The following is a 26,510-nucleotide window of genomic DNA, read 5'->3' as shown; positions in this document are numbered from 1 at the left end:
CCGGCCCAGCAGTGCCGAAGCATGGCTCTCCCACATTTAAGCTTAACATAGCATCAATACAATCAATCGGCGAGGTGTCACCGCTTCATGGTAGATATCCCACCCACTCGCACGAAGCGCTTCGCTTCAAGCTTCCTTGTGCGAACTGCTAGGGAGTGGAACTCCTTGCCGGAGTCTGTGTTTCCTGATGGGTATAACCTGGGTGTCTTCAAAGCCCGAGTGAATAGGTTGCTTATGGGCAGACGTGCTCCATCGTAGGCCGCATCATCACTTACCATCAGGCGAGATAGCGGCCAAACGTCGACCCATTTAACATAAAAAAAATACATAACCAATTTTGTCTCGTCCAGGAATGGAAGTCGGTACAGCCTACGAAAGAGTTACACCTGCCGCCTCCGAACGAGTTCATACCCACCAAACTCAGTTTGGAAAAGGGGGAGGACAGTACTGCCGACTCCATAGCGCCCGCTGTTATAAAGGTAAGCTCGTGGAGATGGGGCTGTTGAGTAACACAAATGAGTTTAGTTTTAATATTTGTTCCTGAAAATTTAACTAGCTGGCATGATTGTTTTTGGTTGTCATTGTAACTGTGTCATTCTTGCTATGTATATCTTTATTATAATAAAACGTTCTTTTTGGATATAAATACTGTTGTTCATTAAGAAATACTCCGTAATCTAACAGGTTATGGGCCCAGGAGGTTCTGTAATTGATATCTAAAAGAAAATAGCAAAGAAAAAGTTACAATCGTATTTTGAGAAATAATCTCAAAATGGAGTCCACGCGATCTATGAACATGGATAAATTTGACGGAAATAACTTCAGACAATGGAAGTTTCAGATAAAATGTGCCCTGAAAGCAAAAGGGATTGATATTTCAGTGCCTAAACCGTCTGAAAATAGTGTTGAATGGACAAAGAACGATGGCATGGCGATGTTCATCATTACATCTTCGATGGAACTCAAGCAAATTACTCTAGTGGAAAATTGTGAAACAGCTCAGGAAATTATGACGAAACTAGAATCTATATATGAACAAAAGAGTGAGTTATGTAAAATGATAATCCATGAAAAATTTTATCAGTACAAAATGTCACCGACTGACAGCGTAGCTCAACATATTTCGAAAGTAGAATCGTTAGCCAAGCAGTTGAAAGAAAGTGGTGAAAATGTCAGTGAAATGGCTGTGATTACAAAAATACTTGGAACACTGCCACAAAAGTACAGATCACTTCGTCAAGCATGGATGTCATTGGATCCAAAACAACAGACTCTTATTAATCTCACTGCACGATTGTTAGATGAAGAAGCTAGTTTGCAATGTGAAGAAGAGCAAGAAACTGCTCTCCTTGTGGCCAACAAAAGTTGGAAGAAGAGCTCTAAGCAAAGTGAGCCAAATAAAAATGCTTGTAGTTCGAATCAGAATAATAACACTAAACATAGATTTGAATGTTATAATTGTGGAAAACGAGGACATTTTTCTCGAGAATGTCGTTATCCAAAGAAATCCAAGAACAGAAAACCTCAACAAGAAGGTGCAAATATGTTAGCGTTCAATGTAGAAGCAAGTTTACATGAAGCTGAACAGAATGTTTGGATTTTAGATAGTGGTGCCTCCGCACATATGACCTACAGAAAGGAGTTCTTTGCAGAACTATTTGAATGCAATCAGAAATCATTGACATTAGGAAACAAGCAGTCAGTGGAAGTAGCTGGCATAGGACGGGTATTAATAAAGAGATATGTCAATGGACAGTGGGAGACCAGTGAACTACATGATGTATTGTATGTTCCGAATTTGCGACGAAATCTATTCTCAGAGGGTGTGATTATGCGAAAATCATTCACCATTGTTAAGAAAGACTCCAATGCATTCATTTACAAAGATAATAAGTTAGTATTGTATGCAACAATGACTGAAAATAATCTATATGAATTGAAAATAAAAGCTGTAATCTCAGATACATGTAACTTGGTACAAAATGACAAAAGTAACATTAAAATTTGGCACGAAAGATTGGGACATATTAACATACAAAATATCAGGAATATGAGTGCTGAAAATACAGTAGAAGGCTTGAATTTTGACAACAATGATAAAGCTGATTTTGTCTGTGGAGCATGTGCCTATGGAAAGCAGTGCAGATTTAGATTTCACAAATCTGTAAGAGGAGAACTACAGCCAGGTGACCTTATATATAGTGATGTCTGTGGTCCAATGAGTCATACATCTGTTCAAGGTGCAAGATACTTTGTATTGTTCAAGGATGCTGCAACAAGCTTCAGGCATGTATATTTTGTAAAGCATAAAAGTGATGTGATTGATATATTCAAGAATTACAATGCTATTATCAAAAATAAATACATGCATAGTATCAAAATATTGCATACTGATAACGGAAGAGAGTATGTAAATAAATCCTTCAAAGAGTATCTAAGCAAAGAAGGTATAGTTCATGAGTGCACTGCACCTTATACACCAGAGCAAAATGGGCGTGCTGAAAGAGAGAACCGTACCATTGTAGAGAGTGCACGTTCCATGTTGTATGCAAGAGATGTGTCACTGGAATTATGGGCAGAGGCTGTGAATTGTGCAGTTTATTTATTAAACAGAACTTCTTCTAGCCAGACTCCTAAGAAAACTCCATATGAACTATGGAATGGCATCAAACCTCATGTAGGCCATGTGAAGGTATTTGGAAGCATTGGTTATGTCCATATTCCTGATCAGCTAAGAACAAAACTCGATAAGAAGAGTGAGAAAATGATACTAGTTGGGTATGATAACTTCAATTATAGGATGTTCAATCCAGAAACCAAGAAGATTAAAATATCTAGAAATGTTATTTTTGAAGAACATAATGTTCCAGAGAGAAGGAAAAATATTGCACAAATATTTATTGATGATGAAGAGAAGACATTAGAACAAGAAAATCAAATGCAAGAAAACAATCTAGAGAATACTCATTTAGAAATATCATCATCAGAGAATGACAATAGCATGTTGAGTTGTAGTAGTAGTAGTGACCCTACATATGAACCGTCTCAAGAATTAGATGATGAATTAATTGCAAGGAATATAAATTTAAGACCTAGAATTAATAGAAGATTTGAAGCAAATCTTGTTGAACTGTCACTGCCTCAGACATACGCTGAAGCAATGAAGAGTCCACAAAGAAATGAATGGTTGAAAGCTATTGATGAAGAACTGCTTGCGCATGAAGAAAATAATACTTGGACTCCAGTCGAGAGGTCTGGTCAACATACACTTACTACTAAGTGGGTTTTTGCAATTAAAAAGGAGAAAATGGTCAGGTAAGACGTTTCAAAGCTCGTTTATGCGCACGAGGTTTTAGTCAAATTAAAGACGTAGATTATCAAGAAATATTCTCTCCAACAACGAGATACGACTCTATAAGAATTGTTCTTTCAATTGCAGCTAAGTATAAATTAGAAATTCAACAATTTGATGTAAAAACTGCTTTTTTGAATGGGTACTTAGATGAGGATATTTTTATAGAAGTACCAGAAGGAATTACATTTAAAAATGATTGTATCTTAAAACTTAATAAATCATTGTATGGTCTGAAACAGGCATCGCGTTGTTGGAATAGAAGATTCACTGAATTTTTAGTTAAGTATGGTTTTGTGCAATCTCAGGCTGACTGTTGTGTTTATGTAGGTATTTGCAATGGGGTAAAAGTAATTCTAATAATTTATGTTGATGATGTACTTTTAGTTTCTTCCAGTTCCTCAATGATTAAAATAATTATGGAAGATTTGAAACAAGAATTTAAAATAAGGGAACTAAAATTGAAATATTTTGTGGGAATGGAAATAGAGAGAGTAAATAATAGTATCTATATTTGTAAAAGGGATTACATAGAACAAATAATAGAGAAGTTTTGTATGAGTAATTCAAATCCTGTCAATACCCCGGCAGATGTAAATGTTGTTATTTCAAAGAAAGTTGATGAAGATATTGTTAATTTTCCATACAGGGAAGCTATAGGCTCCTTATTGTTTTTAAGTTCTGTTTCAAGGCCTGACATTTCTTTTGCTGTAAATGTTTTGAGCAGATATGTAAACAATCCAAGTCAGCAACATGTAAATGCACTTAAACGTGTTATTAGATACCTAATAAATACTAAGGACTTATGTATAACTTATGGAGGAAGTAGTGATCTTACTGGCTATTCAGATTCAGATTTTGCAGGCGATATTGATACGCGTAAGTCTACTACGGGTTACATTTTCTTTTTGAATGGGGGACCAATAACATGGTGTAGCCAGAAACAAAAGACTACTGCTCTCTCCACGACAGAAGCAGAATTTGTAGCTGCATGTGAGGCTGCAAAGGAGATATTGTGGTTAAAACAATTATTGTTAGACTTAGGTGAAAATATTATATCTGTGCCGTTGTATGTTGATAACCAGAGTGCGATCAAGCTGATCAATAATCCTGTTTATCACAAGAAAACTAAGCACATAGATATAAAGTTTAATTTTATAAGAGAAAAGGTTGAGGTTGGTGTAATTAAGATAAATTATATTCCTAGTAACAGTCAATTAGCTGATATATTGACTAAAGCATTACCAACTCAATCTTTTATCTATTTAAGAGATCAGATTTTGTTTTCTTTTCCCACTGTTTGATATGTGAGTTTCAGTGGGAGATTTATTTTTTATTGTAGTTAAATTTTAGGGGGAGTGTTGAGTAACACAAATGAGTTTAGTTTTAATATTTGTTCCTGAAAATTTAACTAGCTGGCATGATTGTTTTTGGTTGTCATTGTAACTGTGTCATTCTTGCTATGTATATCTTTATTATAATAAAACGTTCTTTTTGGATATAAATACTGTTGTTCATTAAGAAATACTCCGTAATCTAACACGGGCGAAGTCAAAGTCAAAGTCAAATTATTCCAAATAAACCATAACTGTTTCGTTGGCCGAGTGGCCGCAAGTGCGACTGCCGGGCAAGGCGTCTCGGGTTTGATTTCCGAGTCAAGCAAAGTATTGCTGGGCTTTTCCGGTTTTTCGATAAAAAATCTCAGTAGTAGCACGAAGTCTGGAATTGTATATATATATATTTCTTTCTATTTAATGTCTGATTTAACTTTTTCTTCCAGGACACCCCACTCATGAGGTTATGGTTTAAAAAAGACAACGAGTTCCACCTACCCAAAGCTGTGATGACCTTCGATTTAGTCAGGTAAGCATAATGTACATATAGGGTGACTGGTAATTAGTGAACGATATTTAAACACGTGATTGTACTCATGATTACAAACAACTTTCCCGAAGAAACTTTTTTTGTATACTCATTAGTTTTATTTTTATCACAATAACAAAGTAAAGTTCCATATACCTACCTAGTTACTAGTCCTATAACGCGGGCGCCTCGCTGCTAACAGCTGATCATGCAAAGGCACGCGCGAAATTTTGTTGTTTTGTTATTGTGGGGGAAGCTGGAGACCCAATTATCCCCCTTCCCAATCACAAATTTCCCAACAACCCTTAAATTCTTAACCGTCAAAAGGCCGGCAACGCACTTGTAACGCCTCTAGTATCTCAAGTATCCATGGGCGGCGGCGATTGCTTACCATCAGATGATACGTAGACCAAGGTCACATGAGTTAAGCACACTATACGTGAACCGCATTTATTTGCGCGGACCAAAATACACAAGTTGTTACGGTCACGGGAGGGGGGGGCGCTTACGCTAGTAATAGGGGACTTTGCATTATATTCGCGCAACGGGTAGCGGGTTCGATTCCCGCACGGAGCAACTCTTTGTGTGATCCACAAATTGATGTTTCGGGTCAGGGTGTCATGTGTATGTGAACTTGTATGTTTGTAAACGCACCCACGACACAGGAGAAAATCCTAATGTGGGGCAATGTTTAAATAAAAAAAATTATGTTTCTTTTCCAGCCCCTAGCATACGCAGATCCGTTAAGTTGCAACCTGACATCAGTATGGGTGCTGCTACTGAGAGACAGCCTACAACAGTTTGCCTACGCCGCGGAACTAGCCGGCCTACGGTGGAGCATCGGGAACGCTAAATACGGAATCAGTGTGAGTTATTTTATTCAATAACTGAAGTGTAACATATCGACGGTTAAAAGGAAATCTATACTAATACTAGCGAACCCGGCGAACTCCGTTTCGCCACCAATGGTTTTCCCGTTTTCCTGCTTTTTTCTTGAAGTTTTCCCGAATTTTATAAACCTCACGGAGCCCGAGACCTTTCCAACGAATGCAAAACCGTGGAAATCGGTGCGTGCGTTCGGGAGTTATAGCGTCAAGAAGGAAAACCCGATTTATTTTTAATAATATAACTAATATTATAAAGCTGAAGAGTTTGTTTGTTTGATTGTTTGAACGCGCAACTACGGGTCCGATTTGAATCATTCTTTTTGTGTTGGATAGTGCATTTATCGAGGAAGGCTATAGGCTATAAAACATCACGCTATGACAAATAACTATGTCGCATATACACTACTAGCTACTTCCACGCGGTTTCACCCGCTCTACTCGGCTCCTATTGATCGTAACGTAATGTTTTATAGCCTATAACCTTCCTTGATAAATGCGCTATCTAACACAAAAATAATTATTCAAATCAGACCAGTAGTTCCTGAGATTAGCGCGTTCAAACAAACAAACAAACAAACAATATTACTTTAGCTTTATAATATTAGTATAGATTTTGATCAAAATGAGATTATTATGCTACCCTACGTAAATTTTTCCGCTCTTTCGAATGCGCTTACTCTCATGGCTCTACGACGATGACATTTTTGGCGTTTATGCCCTAGCAAAAAAAAAAAAATCATTTTCCTAGTATTCTTTCGACGACCGACGAGTTTAAACGGCTCTCCTGAACATTTCATTTTTTGTCGTTTATACCCTATTTCCTTTTAACCGTCGATATTAAATACAGACTGACTGGTGAGATACCTTTAATATTTGAGGACGTGATAGTATGCGAACATATATTATGAAATAAAATAACATAAAAATAAAATATTAAATAACTTCTTAGTAAACTTCGTACACAGTACTCCGAGAGTCCAGTATTTATTTATTTAACTGCGGAATACTTGGACAGCGCGCTATCAACACAGAATACATAGGTACACTACACTGTACAGCTGTTGCCTACCTACATCGAGATCTATCCAAATTTCACTTATTTTTAGAGACATTTCTATAAAAAATTAAGCACCTATTTTTTATATCAAGTTATCGAGAATCGAGTACCGAGTACTCTCCATAAGTATTGAAGGTATCTCACCAGTCATACGGTATATGACTCACATACGCGAACTAAACAAAACCTCTGTTGGGGCATGAATATGTATGAGTCCCCGATAGACTTGAAACTAGTCGAGCTTCTTTAAATAGTTTACGTAACTTGTATACAAGTTGTTCTAAAAGTATCTGCCACGGCTTCAATGGGAGGCAGAGTTGTGTTTGAAGATTACAATAGTGAAGAAATTTCGTACCTCGCACCAGGGAGCCTACTCTAATTCAACGAAAAAAAGTTCGGACGAAACTTTGCAGATTGCATACTACAATTCTATTTATTGCGAACTTTCGTGAACAAAAATGAACGAATTAAATGAAGATAAATAAATAGGTTTTGATATGAAATTAAAAATAAAATGTTATTTCAAGTAATTCTATTAGTAAATCAATAAAACCTACGGCCGAAGATTAAACGAAACTTCGGATTCGAGAACCGGAGTAGGCCCCCTGTACCTATTCACCCATCGATGTCTATTCACCCCATTTTACCATTAATTAATTTAGTATTTAGCAAATGTTATATCTAATTAGGTTTAGCAGTATTAGCTTGTAGTTTGAAATAGTTTATTGACCTACAATAGTAGCACGAACAGAGTGTTAAATGGTGCAAGTGCATTGTGCACCTCTGCCTACCCCTTCAGGGATCAACGGCTATATTTTAAGCTATCCCTTTTGTTTTGTCGTAGTTGGGAATGAGATTGAAGAAAATACGGGTTAGTTTCAATTTTATTTTAATTCTTTTTGTAGTTGCCTCTAGTATATGGCAATAGGCTCACCCCCTATTACATGGGACTTACAACATAAATTGTGAAATGTGGGTGTATGTACATTGGCATTATGTGCCATAATGTGCACCTCTGCCTACCCCTTCGGGGATTAAAGGCGTGACGTTAAATAAATATATCTTTTTGTAGTAAAATTCACTTTAAATGATAAGGAATTGTGTTAGCTAGAGAAACACAAGTATATTAGCGCTATAAACCTTCCTCTTGAATCACTCTATCTATTAAAAAAAAAACCACATCAAAATCCGTTGCGTAGTTTTAAAGATTTATGCATACAAAGGGACTTAGGGACAGAGAAAGCGACTTTGTTTTATACTATGTAGTGATGATCAAATTACTGAATAAAAGTACGATTATTTTGTGATATTGTGTTGATTTGAAGAGTCAAAATAATTATTTTTGACTAAGGAATGTATTAAATAGGAATGATGATGGGGTATGAAAAAATCTATTTAGTTTAATGAAAACATATTAGACACGTATTTTTTTTTTATAATAGTCAGATGAAACGACCTAAAGTTTGGGAGTGGGACTACTTATAAAACGTACCTACCTAGAAGTGACGTCACGCGATATTTCAAATCAATATATCTTCGAAAGTATTTGTTTCCGTAAGAAAGTAAAAAATACGTGTCTAATGTTTTAAAATAATCTACAAGACGGACGTTAAAATGGAAATTAGTCATCTAGGTACCCTATTTTTTTTTTTATATATTTTGACTTTGACTTTGACTTTCATTTCAAGCTATATTCCCGTAGATCACGATCGACGGATACGACGATAAACAAAACGTTCTTCTGGAGAAAATCGTGGACCATATGATCAACTTCACAGCTGATCCGAAACGGTTTCATATAATGAAGGAAAATCATATCAGAGCCATAAGGAATTTCGAAGCTGAACAACCCTATCAGGTATGTTTTTTTTTATTATATTATATAAACTTATTTTTTTAAGCCAGTAATCGAGCAGACGTATCACCTGATGGTAAGCAATCGCCGCCGCCCATGGACACTTGAAACACCAGAAGCGTTACAAGTGCGTTGCCGACTTTTTGGGGGTTAGGAATTTAAGGGTTGTTGGGTAATCGGGGATGGGGAAGATAGGGAAGGGGGAATTGGGCCGCCGGTAACCTCACTCACACAACGAAAAACAATGCAGACGTTGTTTCAAGTCGGTTTTCTGCACGGCCGTGCTATCACTCCGGTCGAGCCGGCCCAGCAGTGCCGAAGCATGACTCTCCCACACTTATCATGGCTGAATCTAATGTATTTGTTACAGCACGCTGTATACCAACAAGCTCTTTGCTTAGCAGACGTGGTTTGGACAAGATGTCAACTCCTGGAAGCTGCTGACGGTATGTAATTTATTTTTTATATTTTACCACGGATTTTATCACAGGACAGTCGTTTCCAATCTACTTTACTCAACGTAACAATGATGAGACGATGATCACTGATGGTAAGCAATCGCCGCCCTCACGGTGGGCTGAATTTCATTTTTGGAAAATTAGGGGAAAATAAGTTCAGATATTACTTCTAATGATTTTTATGAACATTTTATGTTAAGGAAAATACGTTAAATGTTAATGTAAATGTCACACTTGTAAATCTATGTTTCGTTTTTTTTACAGACATGACTGCTGAGATGTTGACGGACTTCGCGTCTCGGTTGATCCGCAAGGTACATATAGAAGGGTTCATGTATGGCAACCTCAGCCGGGACAGGGCGCTGCATATAGCAGAGTGTATGGAGAAAAAGTAAGTTATATTTCTGTACTAGCTGAACTTACTGCCCTTATGATTATTGTCTTTTTTACATTTAATGTGTCGACGTTTGGCCGCTATCTCGCCTGATGGTAAGTGATGATGCGGCCTACGATGGAGCACGTCTGTCCATAAGCAATCTATTCACTCGGGCCTTGAAGACACCCAGGTTATACCCATCAGGAAACACAGACTCCGGCAAAGAATTCCACTCCTTAACAGTTCGCACAAGGAAGCTTGAAGCGAAGCGCTTCGTGCCTTTTGTTGTTTTCGATCTCTATGACTGAATATTAGTTTTACATTGTTCTCACATAATTGAACCAACGAAACAATGTAACCAAGTATTGTATTGTGAATCTGATTGAAAAAGAGTAACCTATGGAGATTCTTGCTCGTTCTTCTCCATAGGAATCTACACTTTGGAACGAGCAAATAGAGCAACTAGAGGACTGACCGACAGACAGACATTTTGTTTTAATATTGTAATATTTGCTTTGACGTTCAAAACTGCCTTCCCGGTCTATTTGAAATAAATAATTTTGACTTTGACTTTGATATTGCAGATTACCGAAGGACGGGACGCCGCTATGTGCCCAGCAGTTATTGTTACATAGAGAAATAGAAATCGAAAAAGGTAAATATGATACCATCAAAAATATCATGTAAAAAAGCCCAAGTCTCGCACCTCATCAGTTTTCCTACCGTAAAATCTTGTGAGATCCATGTAATACCAAGTCGGTTATTTTATTTAGTCCCTACTTAAAAGACCTTCTGTATTAAGTTATTATGTAAATGAATTATTATGTTATCGGCTTACTCACGTAACTGTTTGACGAGGAACTCGACTAGTTTCAAGCCATGCTAGAGACTCATATTATATAGCATTCCGCGACAATCGCCGCGTCGTGTGTCGCGGAATGCTGCTCATGTATATGAGCCTCTAGCATGGCTTGAAACTAGTCGAGTTCCTTGTCAAACATTTACGTGAGTAAGCCGATAACATAATAATTAATTTAGTATATCTCTAACGAAAGTTACAATATAATAATGTTTATTGTTTTATTTAAATGGTGCAAATAAACTGTTTTACTTTCTTTCTTCTTCTTTAATTGGATTAAGTATAAATATGATATACCTATGTAACTAATATGATTTTTACAATAGAATTGGACAAATAATTTTAATTCAAAAATATATAAATATATAATTAAAAGTAAATAACATATAATATTACTATAGTAAAATTATAATTTAACATGAAAAAACAAAATTTTAATATAATGAATGTATAATAAATAGTAATAAGCGCTGGAGATACTATACTATATTCCAATTGAGTTTGTTACTGTAACTGTACAGTTTTTATAAGAAATAAATTTCTTTAAACCGAATTGGTCGTATTTTGATCTCATTAACAATGATACAGGCGCGTGGCACGTCCGCGAGACGACGAACAGCGTGCACCGGTCGTCGTGCGCGTCGCTGTACTACTCGTGCGGGGTGCGACACTGCCGCGCTAATGTCACGCTAGAACTACTCGCCCACACGCTCGCCGAGCCCTGCTTCAGCATGCTGAGGACCAAGGTACGGGGGGGGGGGGTGGGACAGTACGCTTAGTATGTCTTTTTTTATGAAACACGCCGGTAAACGAGCAGACATTATTATTATTAGCAAACATTATTATTGTATTATCAAAAGTAGGTCCTGGGTGCAGTTAGGATCTAACCAAGATAAGGAATTCTTATGAAAATAGATATATCAGCTATTTTTGTAATTTGGCCAGAGATATTCTGCCCGCAGTTATTTTAAAATGGCTGGAATTGGGGCTTTATATTTATTCTACATTTAAAAAAATAATTGTCTGCGCCGTTGGCGCGGTGACTGCAAAACTGACTGCCGCATAACAGGTAGCGGATCAACTATTTTTGTTCTGGGTGTGATGTGTATGTGAACTTGTATGTTTGTAAACGCACACACGACACAGGAGACAATCCTAGTGTTGGGGCAACGATAAAAAAAGAACTCTTTACCTTTCCTCCTAATAGACTAGTTTCCTACTAGTCAAATTCAATCCTTTTTCGAAACGTCAAAAACGATATTTTCTATGAATTTTGTATGAAATAGTGCGTTATGACATCATCAAATTTTTACGTCAAATAGCAGACTTATTTCTAGAAATTTAGCTAGAAAAATCGAAAATTAAGTAGTTCATCAAATTTATGAATGTGTGATTATTTTTGAATATTTTATTGTATTGAAAAGTTGTAATAATTTATTTTTGACCGAGGATACTACCCAATTCTATGTGTATTTCTTCAGGAGCAACTAGGCTACATAGTGTTCAGTGGACTGCGGCGCTCCAACGGCGTGCAGGGCTTCAGGGTCATCGTGCAGAGTGACAGGCATCCGGAGTACCTGGAGGAGAGGATCGAGAACTTCCTGCAGGGATCGCTGGTGAGTTATACCAACATTTTTGTATAATAATTGTCGTTAAAAGATATTTTTAGGTCTCACGAAGTTTTTTTGAGGATGCTCGACTAATTTCGAGGTAGTCTAGGGCTTATAAATCATGGATTTATTATCCTTTGAAAAAAATGTATAGCTTGGAGTCAAACCTGTTACCATACTATCTAGACTTCTGGTGTTTCAAGTATCTATGAGCGGCGGCGATTGCTTACCATCAGGTGATACGTCTGCTCGTTTACCATAAAAAAAGTTATATTTAAAAATGTAATTTTAGAGAATTTCAAATAAATATATGAATAATCTAATAGCTTTTTCCATTTTTCTACAGGAATACCTACAAAATATGTCGGACGTAGAGTTCTCCAAGCATAGGGCTGCGCTAGCGGCTCAGAAGCTGGAGAAACCGAAGCGGATGTCCAGCAGGGCTTCGCTGATGTGGAGCGAGATCACGGCCCAGGTAAGGTACCCTAGAAATGAAATGAAATAGAAGTATCATCATAAAACTTGACAATAGGCATGTTTCCTACTAGTCAAATTCAATACTTTTTTCGAAACGTCAAAAACTATATTTTCTATGAACTTTGTATGAAATAGTGCGTTATGACGTCATCAGATTTTTACATCAAATAGCAGACTTATTTCTAGAAACTTAGCTGGAAAAATTCGAAAATTAAGTAGTTCGTCAAATTTATGAATGAGAGTGTGATTATTTTTGAATATTTTACTGTATTGAGAAATTGTAATTGCATTTTTGACCAATCCCTGATTCCTGAACAACAACCCTTAAATGCCTAACCTCCAAAAGGCCGGCAACGCACTTGTAATGTCTCTGGTGTTTCAAGTGTCCATGGGCGGCGCGATTGCTTACAATCAGGGGATAAGTCTGGCGTGTTGCATAAAAAAAATGTCTTTTACCCCCAGAAAGGCTAGGCTTAGCTAGCTAGCTTATGAAGGTTTCCCCGTCATTTAACAAGGCAGTCCGCAACAAGCGTGTGTGTATAGTGTAGAAGTTACGATAGATACCTCCTCCGCAGGTATACAACTTCGACCGGCCGAGGGTCGAGGTGGAACAGTTGAACACCATCACGAAAGAAGAGCTCATACAGTTTTATAAAGTAAGTAGAACATGATTATTTATTTATTTTTTCAGAAAAAACGGTGCCCCACACTAGGATTGTCTCCTGTGTCGTGGGTGCGTTTACAAACATACAAGTTCACATACACATGACACCCAGACCCGAAACAACAATTTGTGGATCACACAAAGAGTTTCTCCGTGCGGGTATCGAACCCGCTACACGTTATGCAAAACGCTTCTCTTATCTTTTTCTTGCTTAGTTCGAAGTAAAAGCGCCGAACGCGTTATCGTTTCGATTTCGGTAAACGTAAAACAAACCTGTACTTAGCCCTCAGAATTGAAGTATTTATTTATGAAATACTATTAGCGACCCGCCCCAGCTTCGCATGGGTGCAATGGTGATATATTACACATATAAACATTCCTCTTGAATCACTCTATCTATTAAACAAATCGCATCAAAATCCGTTGCGTAGTTTTAAAGATTTAAGCATACAAAGGGACATAGGGACAGAGAAAGCGACTTTGTTTTACACTATGTAGTGATATACACGGTGTAACTAAAAGGTGGTATACATATCAAGTGCACGGTTTCTAGATAACATAACAAACGATACGGGAAGGGTTTTTAAATTCATGTTTTCATGGTACCAAGTTATGATATTTTTCCAATATATATATATTTTAATGCGAATCAAAATCAGGTAGATAGGTACTAGGCGATCAGATTTACAGAAGAAATGTTTCGTAATTAGCGAGTGACCTGTAGAGTTGTGATACGTTTGTATGATTCATAAAATCAAGAACCACACGACACTAAGTATTTGGTACCAATTTTTTTAAACATATTTTAATCTGAAACTTTGTGTAGAGATTCTATTCAACCTGTATTCTTCAGTGCTTCTTGATGTATATGGGTGTTTTGTTACACGCTGTATAGAGTATAAGATAAAAGTACCTAGTTATGAGTGCTTTTAAAATCTTCGCCAATTAAAACTACACTGAAGTCGTTCATCGTATAATCTTGAATTATGGTTTCCAAATTATTGATAAGTTATTCTGTATTGCAGTTTGGCTTTAGATAATGGCAAAGGAGGATGCATATCCTGGTCCCACTTTCCAATAGCTATGTGTATTACATCATTAGGTAGATAGGTAATTTGGAGCTGAATAAGTTTCTATGGCGCCAAGTTCCAAATCTTAGTCCGTTCAGAGTTATTCTTCATTAAATATGGTAGTTTTGGTAGTTTTATCAGTTTTTTGTACATTAGAAGCTCTTTATACACGGGGTATGCTTTTCGTAAATATGCCGCGAATACAGAAACCGTGAATATGGAATGGTAAATTGTATGGGGTTATAGGGGATACGTTCCTAGATGACGAAATCAAGAAGCAAATAGTAGAAAAAAATGTTTTAATGAAATTTAATTGAACTTACTGATCATACAGATTGCCTGATGATAATATTATTATCATCAGGTTTAGGTCACACTAGATTTAGGCAGAAGTCACAATCTAGACGTAACTGTAATAAGGTCTATTTTATTTTTTTATCCTTCTACTGACGCGTTGACAAAGGATAGCGAATGTATTTTTTTAGGTTACGCACCGATATTTCGATTCGATCCGCGAATAAAGAAATCTTAGACCGCGAATATGGGAATTGGGTCGCAATTTTTCAATCCGCGAATAGTGAAAACGCGTATGAAGGAAGCGCGAATAAGGAGCTTCTACTGTACTTATATGTTTGCCCACAGCGCCACATAGGGGCGGAGTCCCCCGACAGACAGAAGCTGTCGGTGTACGTGGTGTCCACGGCCGAGGGGGGCGCGGGCCACGGCCGCGAGTATAAAGAGGGGGAAGATAACGATAATCCCCCCGCCTGCGGCAGCGATGACGACAAGCCCAAGAAGGTAACGTTCTTATTCACACTCCCATTTACACGTATTCAAAATTCTCTAAAATTATATATACAACTAGCAAACCCGGCGAACTCCGTTTCGCCACCAATGATTTTCCCTGTTTTCCTACTTTTCTCTTGATTTTTTCCTGAATTTTCTTCGCTATAAACCTCACGGAGCCCGAGACCTTTCCAACGAATGTAAAACCGTGGAAATCGGTTCGTGCGTTCTGGAGTTATAGCGTCAGGAAGGAAAATCCGACATAATTTTTTATGAAACACGTCGTAAACGAGCAGATGTTAGTCTGCTATAACAATTGTGTCAGAATGGTCGATCATTGAGCAGTGCAAGAGGAACGGAGCTGATGGTAAGCAATCGCCGCCGCCCATGGACACTTGAAACACCAGAGGCGTTACAAGTGCGTTGCCGTTTATGGGGGTTAGGAATTTAAGGGTTGTTATTCGGGAATCGGGAGATTGAGAAGATAGGGAAGGGGAGATTTTGCAGATTATTTTAAAACATTAGACACGTATTTTTTATTTTCTTACGGAAACAAATACTTTCTAAGATATATCGATTTCAAATATCGCGTGACGTCACTTCTAGGTAGGTATGTTTTATGCGTAGAAATAAATTATTTGCTCCCACTCTTAAACTTTGATTCGTTTCATCTAAGTATTTTTATGTTATAATTATGACAAAAATACGTGTCTAATACGTTTGTACATTAATCGTATTACTACATCTACCCTATTACTTTATGTCAATCAATTAACCGTTTTCTCTCTTTGTTTCAGCCGACGAAAATAGTAGATTTGGTAGACTTCAAATGCCGTAGAAAGCTGTATCCTCATCCTTCGCCGTTCATCAAGATACCTCGGAAAGGGTCGCAGTGTAAACTATAATAAACATAACAATATTTATTGTAACTTTCGTGAGACATACTAAATTAATTATTATGTTATCGGCTTACTCACGTAACTGTTTGACGAGGAACTCGACTAGTTTCAGTGAAAGCACGCAGCAACTCTTTGTGTGATCCACAAATTGTTGTTTCGGGTCTGTGTGTCATGTGTATGTGAACTTGTATGTTTGTAAACGCACCCACGATACAGGAGACAATCCTAGTGTGGGGTAATGTTTAATAAAAAGTTGTAAGAAGCGCGACAATCGTCGCGGAATGTTGCTCATGAATATGAGCCTCTAGCATGGCTTGAAACTAGTCGAGTTCCTCGTCAAACAAATACGTGAGTAAGCCGATAACATAATAATTAATATGTAAAAATGTAAACAGTGACTCGTGTAGTGTAGAGATTGTCCAGTCAACTGATGGTAGCGAGGTTCACTGTCCAGTGACACACGTACGCTGGTATCATCATGAGCTAATGTCGACATGTAAACAGTGACTCGTGTAGTGTAGAGATTGTCCAGTCGACTGATGGTAGCGAGGTTCTTATCCAGTGGTAAGCCTAATTAATTAAACAGTAATAAAATAAAAGACAGTTATTATTGAATGTTAAATATGAACCTGTTGTTGTATTAAAATATGTCATATTTGTTATAATATATATAACTTTTACTATGCGATCTTTACTGAAATAAAAAACTACATATTATGTCTATAGCTTTACAATAAATCTAATTTTATTTCTTATTACCATCGTGAGACATACAAAATTAACTAAAAATCACGATTTACTCACGTATAAAGACCCACTTACGATGGGGCACGTCTGCCCATAAGTAACCTTTTTACTCGGGCCTTGAAGACACCCAGGTTATACCCATCAGGAAACACAGATTCCTGCAAAGAATTCAACTTCTTAGCAGTTTGCACAAGGAAGCCTGGAACGAACCGCTTCAGGCGAGGGGTGGGTGGGATATCTACCATGAAGCGGTGGCGTTTCGCCTATTGTTTTGTGGTTCGGTGATGTAAATGTTTAGTTTTTAAATAATAAAGTATTATCTAATTTACTTTTCTATTATCAGTAATGGGTCGCATAGCAACAGTGTAATACACTGCTACCAAATTATTAATGCGCATACAATTTGTGTTTGTTAAAGACAGCGTACTTGTGTACAAATAAGACATTAGCATGTCATGCTATCCTATTGAGTCAAAATTAAGGCTTTGACTTTGAGTTCTGTGCTCATTCTGTGCTCATTCTGTGCTCACCAGACGGCGCTTAAGTAAGTGTGAGGTACTATAAAGTTCATCTCTATCAACACACTAGCAAACTCGACGAACTCCGTTTCGCCAACGATTTTCCGTGTTTTCCTGCTTTTCTCTTGAAATTTTTCCGAAATTTTCACTTTTGGACAAACAGCCTCTAACTCTACTTGAACGCCACCTGGTGGGCACAAAATGTTAGTTCTCAATTTTAATTAGATTCCTTAAAGAATTTGATGTTTTATGACATTGTAAGCTCAAAGCAACGCACATTTAGTCAAATTTTTTTTTTTTTTTAAAAAGACATTGCCCAAATGTTTTGTATTAAATTCGTTCATCAAATCTACTTCTTTAGGGAGTTAAAAAACAATTTTGTGCTAATATATTTTGTCAAATTAGTCAATTTGGAACCCTATTCCTATAGTAATAAGAATGACATAGTAATAATAGGTTTTGTTATGCAGCTAAAACATATCTTATTAATATAGCAATAGGGATTAAAATGATTTGTCTAGACAGTTCAGAATGGAATTGTCAAAATCTATTTAGAAACAAAGTCACAGTAGGTGGACAGTTTTAATTATTATTTTGTTATAGAAAAAATTAAATAAAACAGAAATTAATTGAAAATAATGGCTTAGTCGACATAAACTATGGATATTCTGTGGAATCTTGTTAATTTGCTATTTAAATCTGAACTTTAAATCGTATGTCGTATGATATATTTCATAACGCCACTACAGAAAGGTGGTAAGCGCGGTGCCAGCTCGCTTGCAGCCTTTTTGTATTGTTTCAAAGTCGTGCTTGTTAAAGGTTTTATGTCCTTAAGAGTCCCATTGTGACTTGAAACTAGTCGAGTTTTTTTCAGTAATTTCAAAGCTAGCTATTATTTTCAATTAATTTTAGTAAGTATTGAAAAATAGTTTGACAATATTTTTAACTAGCTACCTCGACGCGGTTTTACCCTCTCTGCTGGGCCCTTATTAAACGTAGCGTGATGTTTTCTAGCCTAAAGCTTGCCTCGATAAATGGACTATACAACACAAAAAGAATTATTCAATTCGGACCAGTAGTTCCGGAGATTATCGTGTTCAAACAAACAAACTCTTCAGCTTTATATATTAGTATATATAGACGTGGTACAACCAGCCAAGTTATTTGACTTTCTAGTTTAATATAAATGTTATTTGACAGCTCTATTATTAGAACTTATGACGGGATATTTACCATGTTTATTTATGTCTATGAGTTTCCGATATATCGGCACTGTTGCAAGCCTTTCAAAAAAATAAAAATAAAAAAAAACAAACGGCCGATCTGTTTTTTTGTATATGTTTTTTTTATTATTCATCGATTCTAGGTAGGGTACTGTTTCTTGTTATTGTTTAAGGATCATTAAAATATTTAATTAATTTTTATAATGTTGTTTTTTTTCTTGTACCTACCATCATTTTAAGGGGGGGGGATTATCCGCTGATTTTTCCCGCCTTGGGTGATAAATGATATTTATTTCTGTAAGTAGGTTATAAAATAACACTTTTACACGTCAATATTTCAAATAACTAGATGAGGCCGGCATTTCCTATCGGACTACTCTGAGAAGAAATGCCGAAACAAACTCAGAGGTCATAGTCTCTTTTAAAGTCCAGACAATGAAATAGAGGATAATGTGAGAGAACCGTGCAAGTTGATTCTGTAGTGGTCTTTAGAGGAAAGAACCACAACAGTATGAGCGGACCTGTTCAGATGGCAGTACGCATGTGTCAGTTTACAATCAGCTCACCTGATGGTTGTTGCTAGATGATCCGACGAACAATATCAACCAAAAGAACATTTGAAAGTGTGGTGAGGTGAGGCGAGAGTGTCAGACTCCTAGGTTGAGTCCTGAGTCACGGCGCAACGCAAAGTCACGGTAAGTGCGGTCGGCTGCCGTTTAACGTGTAGCAGGTTCGATTCCCGCACGGAGCAACACTTTGTGTGATCCACAAATTGATGTTTTGGGTCTGGTTGTAATGTGTATATGAACTTGTATGTTTGTCAACGCACACACGACACAGGAGACAATACTAGTGTGGGGTTTAGAAAAACAAGAAAAAGCTTGGCCTTTGTACAAGTTTGCTTTACGTTTAATGCAAACGATACGAAAGCGCGTTCTTTTTTTATATTAAATGGGCCGACGTTTGGCCGCTATCTCGCCTGATGGTAAGTGATGATGCGGCCTACGATGGAGCACGTCTGCCCACTCCGCTCCGATTCGCCGGCGGCGTAAATTATATAATTTACGGGTGATGTTTTTTCGCCAAATGAAATCGGAGTAATAATTATAAATTTATTAATATTTGTCAATTCTTCCATACTAAAAACTCTTGTCAATTTTATTCTACAGTTAAAAATTGACTATTTATTGAAAAACTAGTTACTTCCACGCGGTTTCACCCGCTTTGCTCGGCTCCTATTTAGCATAGCGGGATGGTTTATATCCTATAACCTTTCTCAATAAATGCACTATTCAACACAAAAATAATTATTCAAATTGGACCAGTAGTTCCAGAGATTAGCATGTTCAAACAAACAAACAAACTCTTCAGCTTTATAATATTAGTATAAATTAGCTTTATAATATTAGTATAGTATAGATTAGCGCCTTGTACATTGTACAACAATAGCTTCTATCTCTGTACCTACTGAGTCAATCTTTATATTCTTACCTCCATACTAAATTACTAGGTTATCTGGAGCCTACAAACGCCGAAATACTGAAATCCGGCGTGCCAGACATGAATCTTTAATTTTTTTATGTTATAAGCCGGTAAACGAGTAAACGGATCACCTGATGGTAAGCAATCGCCGCCGCCCATGGACACTCAAAACAATAGAAGCGTTACAAGTGCCTTGCCGGGCTTTTTGGGGTTAGGAATTAAAAGGTTATTGGGGAATTAGGAAGATTGGAAAGGGAGGAATTGGGCCTCCGTTAACCTCACTCACACAACGCAAGCGTTGTTTCACGGCGGTTTTCAGTGAGGCCGTGGTATCACTCTGCTCGAGCCGGCCCTGCAGTGCCGAAGCATGGTTCTCTCACACTTAAATTAGTTACATCTATGATGACTGCACGGTTGGCGCGGTAGCTGGGCAACTGGCTGCCGTGCAACGTGTCGCGGGTTCGATTCCTTCCACAAATTGTTGTTTCGGGTCTGGATGTCATGTGCATGTGAAATTGTATGTTTGTAAACGCACCCACGACACAGGAGAAAATCCAAATGTGGGGCAACGTTTTTTTTAAAAAAAATCTATACCTATACATATTATGAAATGTATAAGTATAGATACATATTATATAAGTACCTACATATACTACTACGCCAACCACATACCATATAATTTAACGATACATTGAAATACCTAATGAATACATCGTTACCCTAAGTAGCGAGCGAGCGACATCAGTTTTGCATTAAGTTAGTGTTCGCTAAATAGACCCGGCCACTTACTTGATGCACTATTACCGCAGCAATCAAGTTTAACTGCCTACCCACTTAAGGTTTAGCGAGTAGGTATGACAAAGAGCTTAGTAGCAATCGATTCATATGTTTTTTTATAACGTCACGCCTTTAATCCCCGAAGGGGTAGGCAGAGGTGCACATTATGGCACGTAATGCCAATGTACACGCACATTTCACCATTTATTTTCTAAGTGTGTAAGTCCAATAGGTGGTGAGCCTATTGCCATATTCCGGGAACATTTCCAGACTCCGTTTTACCACTGAGAAATTTTCGAAAAACTGAAAAAAAACCCAGTATTACTTTGCCCGACCCGGGAATTGAGATAGTATAGTACTGATGAAAACGGACTCACTTAAGCCATGTTTTTGTATGGAAATCGGCCTATGGATGGCTTCTCTACTATCGATACATCGCATACTCGAGCTGCGCATCTTCCTCGTACAGCTACATAGTTTAGTATCAGTGGAAACGGTCACATAGTTACACAGCTTAACTATTACATCTTCGTAGCATGGCTACATAGCATATCTCTGGTGGAAAAGCACTCCCATCAGGTTTCTAAAAACAGACAGACAGACATGACGAATCTATAATCTATCCATTTTTTGTCATTTGGCTACGGAATCCTAAAAATACCGTTTCATGGTAGATATCCCACTCACTCGCACGAAGCGCTTCGCTTCAAGCTTCCTTGTGCGAACTGCTAGGGAGTGGAACTCCTTGCCGGTGTCTGTGTTTCCTGATGGGTATAACCTGGGTGTCTTCAAGGCCCGAGTGAATAGGTTGCTTATGGGCAGACGTGCTCCAACGTAGGCAGCATCATCACTTACCATCAGGCGAGATAGCGGCCAAACGTCGACCCATTAAATGTAATAAAAAATACATTAAAATAAACTCATCCAGAAAGGTTTCTAAAAAGTAACTCTTCTTCGACATTAAAATAAATAAATACTCTTTCGTCTGTCCAAATTATTTTTCTATAAATAAACGATTGACAGAAAAAAAATGTCAAGTCCAATTAAATAAACCGGAATTTAACCATCAACCTTTACAAAAATACCAAAAAAATAGGAAGAATCATTTTTCAGGCAATTTAGATTTGTAAATCAATTACTATAAGGCAAGGTTTGTATCTTATTTAGTCAATTAAGAGGTACATGGTAAGATGTTTCCTAAGTTAGGAAAAGAAGAATCCTCCGACCAGGAGAGGTGATCATGTCAGGGTTAAATCGCCAACCCGCATTTAGCAAGCGTGGTGATTAATGCTCAAGCCTTCTCCGTGTGAGAAGAGGCCTTTGGTCAGCAGTGGCCACTTATAGGCTGTTGATTTTTTTTTATGAAACACGCCGATAAACGAGCACACGTATCACCTGCTGGTAAGCAATCGCCACCGCCCATGGACACTTGAAATACCAGAGGCGTTACAAGTGCGTTGCCGGCTTTTTGGAGGTTAGGAATTTAAAGGTTGTTGTTCGGGAATCGGGGATTGGGAAGATTGGGAAGGGGGAATTGGACCTCCGGTAACCTCACTCACACAACGAAACACAACGCAAGCGTTGTTTCACGTCGGTTTTCTGTGAGGCCGTGGTATCACTCCGGTCGAGCCGGCCCAGCAGTGCCGAAGCATGGCTCTCACACACTTAAGTGATGTTGATGTTGATATTTTCCAGTCCCCAAACATGATAAAGGTGTCCAAGGCAGCGAAGCACCACAGGACACTAATCGCGGACACTTCCATCCATAAGATCCTTCGCAAATAGATTACACCATAATATGGTAACTGTAAGTACAAGGTAAACAGTTTTTTTTTATGGAATAAGTGGCAAACGAGCAAACGAAAACCTGAGAGAGAGAAGGAGCTATACAACCTACATAGCTCCGTCCCTCTTGCACTGCTCAATGATCGACCATTCTGACACAATTGTAATAGCAGACTAAGGCCCCTGATGGTAAGCGATCAGCGCCGCCCATGGACACCCGCAACACCAGAGGAGTCACAGGTGCGTTGCCGGCCTTTTAAAGAAAAAACCCGGTCCTTTAAACCGTAATTTGTTTAGTTAATTTAGTATCCTAAGTCCTACAAATATTATAAACGAGAAAGTTTGTATATTTGTTTGTTACACTAACAATACATTAGATTTTTAGTTTTAATTCCGCTTACACTTAAATAATAAAACAGTAAAACTCCTCCTTAGATAGACAAGCAAAACTAGACATTATAACACATATTAATAAGAAAACTTTTCCCTTGCAAGCTTTAAACTCTACAACAGAAATACACTACAATGAGTTACAATCAGATTAAAAAAATCGACGATCTATCGTTGGAACGTATGCAAGCCTCATCAGCTTCTTGCGACACATGCTTCTGTCACCTCATCCCGACTCCAGAAGACGAGAGAAGGAACCTAGGAACTTCTTTCAAAAAGAGTTTTTCTTCTTATAACCCTGGAAAGAAAAGGAGGAACGTTGGAGGGAGAAGAGGGATTGATATTCCTTTGGTTTTCGCCAAGGGAGAGCAAGGTATGTTTTATGAATGTTATAATAATCTGTGAATCTATGTGTGTAGAAGTAAGCCTAGCCATAGAAGAGAGGCTTTTTTTGAGGGGGGTAATCATCCAATGACTTCTCCCGCCTTGGGCGAGGCGAGAGGGAGTGTCAGACTCTTACTGACAAAAACCCACCCTGTTCCTACTCTTGCCTGTCTAGCCGAAGCCCCGGTAAACCCGCTAGGTAGTCCGCAGCTCCGGAACAGAAGAGAGGCTAAAAGCATTCTCTAAATTGGGTAGTTTCCTCACTCAAATATACACAAATGATTTCAACTTTTCACTGAGACTGCTTCGTTGGTCGAGTGGTCGCAAGTGCGACTGTCGGACTAGGGGTCTCGGGATCGCTTCCCGGGTCGGGTAAAGTGCTACTGGGCTTTTTTTGGTGTTTCGAAAATTTCTCAGTAGTAGCACTGAGTTTAGAATTGGGCCCAGTATATGGCAATAGGCTCACCCTCTATTACATGGGACTTATAACACAAATGGTGAAAAGTTGGTGTACATTGTATAGCGGCATTACGTGTCGTAATTTGCATATCTGCCTTACCCTTCAGGAATTAAAGACGTGGCGCTATAAAAAAATGTCTACATTTATTTTTATTACTTCTTATTTTGTTTCTTGTGTATTGTTTGTGCCTGGTGTTGTACGAAATAAATAACATTCCTTTCTTTCATCCTCCCATTCCTCCCGTTATATTATCATCATCTGTAAACCATATCACATTTCCAGGTGTCTACTCCACAAATGAGGTGGTAAAACGCAAGTCCTCGTGCGGTGGCTGTGGCTGCAGTGATAGGGAGAAGATTATATCGAAGTATTCCTACGCCAATATACATCTGACTGCACCTGAACTGGCTCCTTTGTCCCCGCCCGCCCATCTCTGCGCCCGTCCGACTGATAGCGTTGTTGGTTTGTACAGAAATCAGGGGCCTTAGTCTGCTATTACAATTGTGTCAGAATGGTCGTTCATTGAGCAGTGCGAGAGGGATAGAGCTATACAACCTACATAGCTCCGTCCCTCTTGCACTGCTCTTGCAGATCTATTGCAAACTAGAATAGGGATTAATTATTATGTTATCGGCTTACTCACGTAACTGTTTGACGAGGAACTCGACTAGTTTCAAGCCATGCTAGAGGCTCGTATTCATGAGCAGCGTTCCGCGACACACGACGCGGCGATTGTCGCGCTGCTACTGGCGACTCGAGTTACGTGAGTTAGTGAGTAAGCCGATAATATACCTATAATAATTAATTTGGTATGTCTCACGAAAGTTGTAATGAAATTATAGAATAGGGATGATGACGGGGTATGAAAATTAAACATCTATTTAGTCTGTCAGTTATTTGCATCAAAATCCCCAAAAACCCTTAAATTCCTAACCCCCAAAAGGTCGGCGACGCACTTGTAACGACTCTGGGGTTTCAATTGCCCATAGGCGGCGGCGATTGCATACCATCAGGTGATACGTCTGCTCTTCTACCGGCGTGTTTCATAAAAAAAAAAACATTGAATTAAAAACGTTATTTGTATCTGTCACATAAGTTTATCGGGCACTTATATAAAGGTGGTGTAACTGGCGCTAACTAATGAAATCTTCTCCTTTACAGAAAAACCGAAACCAATAAACAATATAAAGGTGACTACAGACAGAGTTACCATAGACCCGGACAGCGAGAACTCAGAGACAAGCCTCCAGAACCATAGAGTACATAGAACTGTCAGAGAGCCCAATATGTCGGAGAAGAAGTCGGTTACAAGTCTTATAGACGCTCAGTATGAGAGAGATGAAGATAGTATTTTCGATAGATGAGCAGAGACGGATTTAACCTAGAGAGCGCCCTAGGCAAGCACCTCCTTTTTGGGAGAGCCATGCTTCGGCACGAATGGGCCGGCTCGACCGAAGTGATACCACGGCCTCACAGAAAACCGACGAGAAACAACGCTTGCGTTGTGTGAGTGAGGTTACCGGAGGCCCAATTTCCCCCTTTCCTAAACTTCTCAATCTTTCCAATCCCCGATTTCCCAACAAACCTTAAGTTCCTAACTCCCAAAAAACTGGTAATGCACTTGTAACGCCTCTAGTGTTTCGGGTGTCCATGGGCGGCGGCGATTGCTTACCATCAGGTGATCCAGCTTGTTTACCAGCTCATAACATTAAAAAACCCTCATAGGCGCACCTAAGTTATTTAGTCCCCGCCGTCACTCTATGGACAGTTGGACACCCGCGTCTCGCGGCAGCCCTCTGTAACTTGGCGCCTTAGGCACCTGCCTAGTATGCCTTATGGTGCTCCCACACAGCAGTTATATAACGTTATACAACATTGTGTAACATTTACAACATAGCATGTAACATACTCTACAACCACTGTTATAATTTGTTTAAACACAAGTGTTATTGTTACACATTGTTGTATAACGTTATATAACCGCTGTGTGGGAGCACCATTAGGTATAACACGACTCTGCAGATAAATATCTCTCTGTCTCTTTCACTCCAGACAAATTATAATATGAATAACAAGTTATTAATCAAAGACAAGAATAAAGTAATTTATTAAATATTTGTTGTTTTTATTCCATCCCGACTAATCATGACCTAGTAATATTATAATGCGAAAGTTTGTGAAGATGTATGTATGTATGTTTGTTACTCTTTTATGCAAAAAGTACTGGACGGATTTTAATGTTTGGTTAGAGATATAATTATAGACTATTTTTTTCTTTTTTTAAAGGGGGAATTCATCCAATCATCATTCGAAGGGAAGGGAATTTTGTTGGTTTCTTACCGCTATACATACAAACAACACAGGAAATAATATAAAAGAGGGTTACTTGTACTTTGCTTGCTCTCGAAACTGGTGACCTACAAACAAAATTGTTAGGTTCATGTCATAAAATATAGTAAGCATTGGTTCAATACGAAATTACATACATAATACAAACATAACCTCACGCCTGTCCATGGGGTAGGCAGAGA

General features: G+C 38.2%; 2 protein-coding genes across 2 annotated transcripts in view; both read left to right on the top strand.

The window, feature by feature from the left end:
- Positions 1 to 26,510, top strand: part of LOC118278737 (insulin-degrading enzyme) — a 63,555-nt gene that overhangs the window by 13,842 nt on the left and 23,203 nt on the right. The window contains exons 14-26 of the mRNA XM_050703839.1: positions 351 to 479; positions 5,133 to 5,210; positions 5,938 to 6,081; positions 8,862 to 9,017; positions 9,385 to 9,460; positions 9,737 to 9,863; positions 10,433 to 10,503; positions 11,296 to 11,453; positions 12,189 to 12,323; positions 12,664 to 12,792; positions 13,370 to 13,450; positions 15,171 to 15,326; positions 16,112 to 16,654. Of these exons, the coding sequence (XP_050559796.1) occupies positions 351 to 479; positions 5,133 to 5,210; positions 5,938 to 6,081; positions 8,862 to 9,017; positions 9,385 to 9,460; positions 9,737 to 9,863; positions 10,433 to 10,503; positions 11,296 to 11,453; positions 12,189 to 12,323; positions 12,664 to 12,792; positions 13,370 to 13,450; positions 15,171 to 15,326; positions 16,112 to 16,219 (1,548 nt within the window). The 3' untranslated portion in view covers positions 16,220 to 16,654. The remainder of the gene's footprint in view (positions 1 to 350; positions 480 to 5,132; positions 5,211 to 5,937; positions 6,082 to 8,861; positions 9,018 to 9,384; positions 9,461 to 9,736; positions 9,864 to 10,432; positions 10,504 to 11,295; positions 11,454 to 12,188; positions 12,324 to 12,663; positions 12,793 to 13,369; positions 13,451 to 15,170; positions 15,327 to 16,111; positions 16,655 to 26,510) is intronic.
- On the top strand, positions 21,957 to 26,094 carry LOC118278725 (uncharacterized). Its single transcript, XM_035598049.2, has 5 exons — positions 21,957 to 22,110; positions 22,656 to 22,767; positions 23,241 to 23,508; positions 24,262 to 24,441; positions 25,141 to 26,094. Exons 3-5 carry the CDS (start codon positions 23,271 to 23,273, stop codon positions 25,341 to 25,343), a joined length of 621 nt encoding a protein of 206 aa, XP_035453942.2. The 5' UTR covers positions 21,957 to 22,110; positions 22,656 to 22,767; positions 23,241 to 23,270; the 3' UTR covers positions 25,344 to 26,094.

The sequence above is a fragment of the Spodoptera frugiperda genome, chromosome 24 (assembly GCF_023101765.2).
Source record: "Spodoptera frugiperda isolate SF20-4 chromosome 24, AGI-APGP_CSIRO_Sfru_2.0, whole genome shotgun sequence".
Lineage (NCBI taxonomy): Eukaryota > Metazoa > Arthropoda > Insecta > Lepidoptera > Noctuidae > Spodoptera > Spodoptera frugiperda.
Note: the sequence above shows the minus strand (reverse complement) of the source record. Positions and strands in the feature narration are given on the sequence as shown.